The 7,555-nt window shown below is 49.4% G+C and overlaps 1 protein-coding gene across 2 annotated transcripts; it reads left to right on the top strand.

The window, feature by feature from the left end:
• Positions 1-621: 621 nt before the first annotated feature.
• Positions 622-6,812, top strand: LOC116545637 (tubulin alpha-3 chain). Of its 2 annotated transcripts, none has more exons than XM_032272180.1 (4): positions 622-866; positions 1,794-1,942; positions 2,562-3,242; positions 6,428-6,812. In XM_032272180.1, exons 1-4 carry the CDS (start codon positions 746-748, stop codon positions 6,722-6,724), a joined length of 1,248 nt encoding a protein of 415 aa, XP_032128071.1. In that variant the 5' UTR covers positions 622-745; the 3' UTR covers positions 6,725-6,812. The 2 variants fall into 2 exon arrangements, with proteins under 2 accessions (XP_032128071.1, XP_032128072.1); XM_032272181.1 differs by lacking the exon at positions 622-866 and adding an exon at positions 1,152-1,247.
• Positions 6,813-7,555: the final 743 nt, after the last annotated feature.

Raw genomic sequence — 7,555 nt, 5'->3', positions numbered from 1 at the left:
GGCAGCTGGGCAGGAAGGGGCCAAGGAGGGAGTACCCTGACGCCACTCTCCTCCCAGTCTCCTGCTGCTGCCTGCCATTGACTAAACCAGCAAGAACTCAGAGGGTGAGGAAGGCCTCTGATGCTGTCCTCATGGGTCAGCCACCAGGAGCACAGAGCCAATGGTGAATGATGGAGGGTAGATCTGGGGGGCAGAGGGGGGACACACACTGAGCCACTGGGCTTGAACCAGGGTGAAATGGGACTGACTTTGTATTTCCTTACCCAACCCGACTACCTTATCCTTTGGTCAGGACATAATAAGAAAACTGCTATATATTCTTCAGAGAATTATTGTGACTGGCTATAATGTGGGATTGATTATTGCCATTACATGGCTTCTAAGTTTTAAAATAACTTAATTTTTCTGTAGTGGCAAACAGGTTCTAGGGCTACTTCTAGAACTTAGTAGCTAGGATGGCTTAAAGCAAGTTAGTTTTCACAGGGATAACGGGGCCAGTCGCCTAACCCTTCTAGGAAATATCAATTGTAAAAGCACCAGACACTGAAACACTATACAAATATTAAATTAGAATATTTCGCATGCCATTTAGTCTCAAGTTGCCTTGAAATCAATGGGCTCACGTTTATGTTCTGGTTCACAGCGCGAGTGTATCTCTATCCACGTGGGGCAGGCAGGTGTCCAGATCGGCAATGCCTGCTGGGAACTCTACTGCCTTGAACATGGAATTCAGCCTGATGGTCAGATGCCAAGTGATAAAACCATTGGTGGTGGGGACGACTCCTTCAACACGTTCTTCAGTGAGACTGGGGCTGGCAAGCACGTGCCCAGAGCAGTGTTTGTGGACCTGGAGCCCACCGTGGTCGGTAGGTGCCCTGGCACTGGATGGCAGCTTTCTTGGGAGAGTGGGAGAGCATTGGTAAAGCCCCATGTGGGCTCCTTTGAATCCCCCTGCAGAAAGGATGGAATAGATAAGTGGATGCCTATGGTGGTGTTAGGGGATAAACTGAAAGGTTTGTGATGAAATATCTGTGAGACTCGGCCCCTAATTTAGGAACACCTGACGTACAGGGAAAAGCTGCTTTGCCAGCAGTAAGATAGGCTGTGGAGAGATTCCCTCGAGGCTGCCTCAGCCCTGCTTAGGCGGCCCCGCCTGCAGGGTACAGCGGCACCGGTTTCCTCCCCAATGCTATGCACTCTCTTATGCTGGTGCTCAAGAGTCTTGACCTCCATCTTAGGCACAGAAGGTAAGTACAGAACAGTCATTTGCTTCCTTCAGATTAGAAGCCTGAGGTAGTTGCCAAGGAGCACTACAAAGCACTTTCAGTGCCCCGCATTCCCCAGGAGATGATCGTGTCACCTGAAAGCCTATGACACCCTGGCCACACAGGGTGCCCTGATGGGACTGCCTGCAGAAGTCACACTGAACTGGTGACTGCCCAGTTTGTAAGAGTTTTTAACTTAACAGCCTTTGATGTAGCTACATGTAGGACAGAATTAGGTACCTGTAGAATTACCTGTGTAGGGGTGGGAAAGCTTATTTCCTTTCACTGGGAACTGGTCATACTATTGTTTATACTGCAGGCTGAGTTTAACTTCCTAGTCATAAATTGCACTTGCAATCTGGTTATCACACAGACATTTTCTACCAGACACTGCCACTGTTGACCTACAACATGTAGGTCACGTACTTGGAACAGCATGTACTTTATAGAAGTGAACAGTCCTGGAATGTGTCCATCTTGGTGAGTACAGGCCTTAAAGATTCACAGCATACATGGCTTCTTTTGTAGATGAAGTGCGCACAGGGACCTACAGGCAGCTCTTCCACCCGGAGCAGCTGATCACCGGGAAGGAAGATGCAGCCAATAATTACGCCAGAGGCCATTACACCATCGGCAAGGAGATTGTCGACCTGGTCCTGGACCGGATCCGCAAACTGGTAAGAAGAGAAGGCTTCAGGTGGGCTTTGTCTCGCATGGGAGGGTAGGCCTTAGAATGTGAAGTGGTGATCATTTGATCAAAACTTAGATTTGGATCACTGCGGGTGCAGTGGCTCTCACATGCAATCCCGGCACTTTGGGAGGCTGAGGCAGGTGGATCACCTGAGATCAGGAGTGTGAGACCAGCCTGGCTGGTCACACATGGTGTAACCCTGTCTACCCTAAAACTACAAAAATTAGCCAGGTGTGGTGGTGCACACCTGTACTTCCAGCTGCTTGAAAGACTGAGGCAGGAGAATTGCCTGAACCCAGGACATGGAGGTTATAGTGAGCCAAGATTGCACCACTGCACTCCAGCCTGGGTGACAAAGCAAGACTCTGTCTCAAACAAACAAACAAAAACTTAGACCAGCATCTTCAGTCCTACCGAGTCTGTAATGGTGATTTGTTTGTAGATCTTTATCTGCTTTTCTTTGCTTCGAAGTGTTATGCATGTTCATCATGGATGATTTGAATCCATATCAACTCTTCAGAGGCAAAGAGAAGAGGCCCTGGCTTGGTGGAGGTTGGTGGCGTGGTTGCCACGGGCATTGACTCACGTTGTCTGGTTTTCCTCAGGCGGATCTGTGCACGGGACTGCAGGGCTTCCTCATCTTCCACAGCTTTGGGGGTGGCACTGGTTCTGGGTTCGCATCTCTGCTCATGGAGCGGCTCTCAGTGGATTACGGCAAGAAGTCCAAGTTAGAGTTTGCCATTTACCCAGCCCCCCAGGTCTCCACAGCCGTGGTGGAGCCCTACAACTCCATCCTGACCACCCACACAACCCTGGAACATTCTGACTGTGCCTTCATGGTCGACAATGAAGCCATCTATGACATATGTCGGCGCAACCTGGACATCGAGCGTCCCACATACACCAACCTCAATCGTCTGATTGGGCAGATTGTGTCCTCTATCACGGCCTCCCTGCGATTCGATGGGGCCCTGAATGTGGACTTGACGGAATTCCAGACCAACCTAGTGCCGTACCCTCGCATCCATTTCCCCCTGGCCACCTACGCCCCGGTCATCTCAGCCGAGAAGGCCTACCACGAGCAGCTGTCTGTGGCCGAGATCACCAATGCTTGCTTCGAGCCAGCCAATCAGATGGTCAAGTGTGACCCTCGCCATGGCAAATACATGGCCTGCTGCATGTTGTACCGGGGGGATGTGGTCCCAAAAGATGTCAACGCAGCCATCGCCACCATCAAGACCAAGCGCACCATCCAGTTTGTGGATTGGTGCCCGACTGGATTTAAGGTATGACTGGGTCATGTGCAGTCCTTTCAGCAAACAGCAGATGCACAGAATAACGCTGCCCCTAAAGGCCCGCATCCTTTGGGGAGACCATGCCTATTCCATGGGCTAGGCACATGGGCATGAATTAGTGAACCAGAGTAATCAGTGATTCAGTGATGTCTTTTTTTTGGAGACAGAATCTTGCTCTGTTGCCTGGGCTGGAGTGCAATGGTGTTATATCGGTTCACTGCAGCCTCCACCTCCTGGGTTCAAGCAATTTTTCTGCCTCACTGTCCTAAGTAGCTGGGATTACAGGCATGCGCCACCACGTCTGGATAATTTTTGTGTGTTTAGTAGAGATGGGGTTTTGCCTGTTGGCCAGGCTGGTCTTGGACCTCCTGACCTCAGGTGATCGGCCCGCCTCAGCCTCCCAGAGAGCTGGGATTACAGGCATGAGCCACAGCACCTGGCCGATTGATGTCTTTTGAACTCTTTCTGAGTCATCACACTATACATCCTGTGGCGAGCTTTATTTATTTATTTTTTGAGACAGGGTCTCACTTTGTCCCCCAGGTTGGAATACTGTAGTGTGATCTTGGCTCACGGCAACCTCTGCCTCCCAGTCTCAAGCAATTCTCTCACCTCAGCTTCCTGCATAGCTAGGACCACAGACATGCACACCATGCCTGGCTAACTTTTGTATTTTTAGTAGGGATGGGGTTTTGCCGTGTTGGCCAGGCTGGTCTTAAACTCTTGGCCTCAAGTGATCTGCCCACCTTGGCCTCCCAAAGTGCTGGGATTATAGGCACAAGCCACTGCACTTGGCCACATTTATTTATTGCTTTGAGACAGAATCTCACTCTCACTCAGACTGGAGTGCAGTGTCATGATCACAGATTGCTGTACCATCAACCTCCCGGGCTCAGGTGATCTTGCCACCTCAGTCTCCCAAGTACCGTGGGACCACATGTGTACACCGCCACACCCAGATAATTTTTGTATTTTTTGTGGAGACAGGGCCTCACTATGCTGCCCAACTGGCCTCAAACCCCTGGGCTCTAACCATTCCCCCACCTCAGCCTCCCAAGGTGCTAGGATTACAGGCATGAGATAGCTTATTTTTTTTTTTATAAGCTATTTTCTGAAGGATGTTTGTCCCTTTCTTGGGTGTTAGAATTCATGTGGAAAAGATAGGTTGAGCTTAGTAGGAATTTTATGGGCATTTTGGGGAATCACGTGGATGGTGTATGTATTTTATTTTAACTTGAACATTACTATAAACTGCTTCACTAAGTCCTTCACTCCACTGTCTTATGGAGTGTTTGATTTAGAAAGAAGGAATGAATTACTGATTTAAAGAAAGAATGAATCTTTGTGATGAAAACAGCAACAGGCATGGTAGTTCACACCTGTAATTCCAGCTCTTTGGGAGGCCAAGGCAGATTGCTTGAACTCAGGAGTTTGAGACCAGCCTGGGCAATGGGACGAGACTCTCTCTACCAAAAATACAAAAAATTAGCCAGGTGTGGTGGTGTGCACCTGTGGTCCTAGCTACTCAGGAGGCTGAGGTGGGAGGATCACTGGAGCCTGAGGGGCAGAGGTTGCCGTGAACTGAGATACCACCAATGTCTGTGTGACAGGGCAAGACCCTGTCTGAAAAAAAACACCCAGCAACATCTTTCTTTCCTGAGAAGCTAGCAATTTTGGCCTGGGTTTGCCTCAGATATAAAATCTGTCCCCACCTTCCACTGACACGAAAGAAACTTTGCTGTCCCCTTTCAGGTTTTCTAATAGTTGGTCACTAAATCTGGTCACATTTCTCTGTGTTGGACATGTGCTTGTGTTATGTTTTCCCTGCCGCCTCTAGCTTAGACCCCCACTACCTCTGGAGAGACCCCTGTACTTGGGTCTGACTGGGATTTCCTACTCTGGGCCTCTCTTCCTCTCCTTCAGGGGTTAGCACTAGCTGCTTAATTTTGTTAAGTAAGGCTTTATCTGAACACAGCCACCACACCCCTTCATTTGCAGACTGATTTTGCTATCCAATAGCAGAGTGATATAGGTGTGACAGAAGTCATGTGGCCTGTAAGGCCTAGAATTTGTATCATGATCTTCTCTTTTTTTTTTTTTTTTTTTTTTTTTGAGATAGAGTCTCATGCCATTACCTAGGCTGGAGTGCAGTGGCATGATCTCTGCTTACTACAACCTCTGCCTCTTGGGTACCAGCGAGTCTCCTGCCTCGGCCTCTTAAGTAGCTGGAATTACAGGTGCCTGCCACCATGCCTGGCTAATTTTTGTATTTTCAGTAGAGACAGGGTTTTGCCATGTTGGCCAGGCTGGTCTCAAACTCCTGGCTTTAGGTGATCCACCTGCCTCAGCCTCCCAGAATGCTAGATTACAGGTAAGAACGCCAGCCAATATTTGTATTTTTGGTAGAGATGAGGTTTTGCCATGTTGGCCAGGCTGGTCTCAAACTCCTGGCCTCAAGTGATCTGCCCACCTCGGTCTCCTAAAGTGCTGGGGTTACAGGCTTGAGCCACCACACCTGGCCTGATCTTGTCATTGACAGAACAAGTTTGTTGATCCCTGCTCTAGTTGACCCTGTGCACTGCTGCCAGGACCTCAGGTCATGTTATTCCCAAGTTCTGAAACTTGGAATGCTTCCCCTTTGGTCCCCACCTTGGAATGTCATCCCTACTTAAGCAGGCACATGGGCCATTTCCTGCTACTGTGGTAGCAGCACTCATATGACTCTTGACCTATGATCTGCTACCTTTGCATAGCGACAGTGGCCTTTTTGGTGGGTGTGATGTTCCCCATGGTATCTTGGGGAAGAGTTGTGTACTCTGAATCTCTCTGGGTGGAAAAAGTTTAGCTACAGAATTTCATTGTAATCTACAAAGAAGACAAGCAGCATACATTTTCAGAGGGAAGACTCCTCACCTTGGCACCCATCACGTCACAGTTGCTAGGACACAGCCTTTAGGTAGCTTGGGATCCCGCCAAGGTAGCTTCCTCCAAGGTTCTTTTCTATTTGTCTGGAACTATCACCCTGCCTGGCACAGAGAAGGGCTCAGTGACATTTGTGAGGCGAACTGAGCATTCTTCTGGTCACCTGCAGGGTGTCTTCTGTTTGAGGAAAAATAGCTACCATTTCTAGGTTTGATATAAGCTTCACGGACTGCCTTCTTCCCCTTCTCTGGCAGGTTGGCATTAACTACCAGCCCCCCACGGTGGTCCCTGGGGGAGACCTGGCCAAGGTGCAGCGGGCTGTGTGCATGCTGAGCAACACCACGGCCATCGCGGAGGCCTGGGCCCGCCTGGACCATAAGTTCGATCTCATGTATGCCAAGCGGGCCTTTGTGCACTGGTACGTGGGGGAAGGCATGGAGGAGGGGGAGTTCTCCGAGGCTCGCGAGGATCTGGCAGCTCTGGAGAAGGATTATGAAGAGGTGGGTGTGGATTCCGTGGAGGCTGAGGCTGAAGAAGGTGAAGAATACTGAGGGGAGGGTGTGGTGGGTTCTCCCCTACCACCCCCAGGATGGCTGCTTTCAAGCTGTTTGCAAATAAAGGTTCTGTATAAAACCAAGACCTCTGTGTGTTGTGCTGCTTGCCGCTGCCTACAGGAGGGGGTGGGACCCTAGAGCTTGCATGGGGAGTGGTGGGGTGCCAACCTGCCCTTCAGACATGGGGCTGGGTACAGCAGGACCATACATACTTAAGGAGCTGCCACAGAAGTAACTTAACCCAGAGAAACCAGTGTTTCTTCAAAGCCAAGTTTTCAATGTGTAGATTTCCTAAATTCTAGGAAAGCAGTCAAGGTTTTCAACTGACTTTACAGTTTTTCAGGCTTCTTTATGGGTCATGCTGGCTAAAAAGAGACAAGAAGTGTTTGAGGTCTGTGGATGGGGCTTGTCCACAAAATCCCTAAAGCTGTGGGCCAAATGTGTAAGGTCGACATTTTAGAAGAGGGGAGTGTCAACTGAGTTGTGCAAAGCATTTGCAGAAGGTCACAACACACCCATGGTGACCCTAGTGCTCCACGATAACCTGGGAGGCAGCGCTCGCCCTCCATGTGCACACACACAGCCTCCCTGCCTCTCAGCACGCGATCGTCTTGGTAGGAAACCTCCCATGTTTCATTTCAAATGAAGCTTGTTGACATCTATTTATAGAAGACCTGGTAATCCAGATACCTTTTCTCAAAATCCAATTCAGGTCCAGGAAGTTCATGGTGAAGGGACCTGGTTAGTTCACCTGTGGCACAACCAGGACAGGCACAGAAACCTTATTCTAAGTCTGTGCCTTAATATTGTCAAAAAACAGTGGAGAAT

Source organism: Sapajus apella, unplaced genomic scaffold, assembly GCF_009761245.1.
Source record: "Sapajus apella isolate SASKATOON/1434 unplaced genomic scaffold, GSC_monkey_1.0 scaffold318, whole genome shotgun sequence".
NCBI classification, from domain to species: Eukaryota; Metazoa; Chordata; class Mammalia; order Primates; family Cebidae; genus Sapajus; species Sapajus apella.
Note: the sequence above shows the minus strand (reverse complement) of the source record. Positions and strands in the feature narration are given on the sequence as shown.

What these genes read in the sequence shown, in the direction of transcription:
- LOC116545637 (XM_032272180.1), top strand. Translation starts at nt 746, where the DNA reads ATGCCAAGTGATAAAACCATTGGTGGTGGGGACGACTCCTTCAACACG. An exon ending in TGGACCGGATCCGCAAACTG is followed by an intron (nt 1,943 to 2,561) that starts GTAAGAAGAGAA and finishes GGTTTTCCTCAG; the next exon opens with GCGGATCTGTGCACGGGACT. An exon ending in GGTGCCCGACTGGATTTAAG is followed by an intron (nt 3,243 to 6,427) that starts GTATGACTGGGT and finishes CTTCTCTGGCAG; the next exon opens with GTTGGCATTAACTACCAGCC.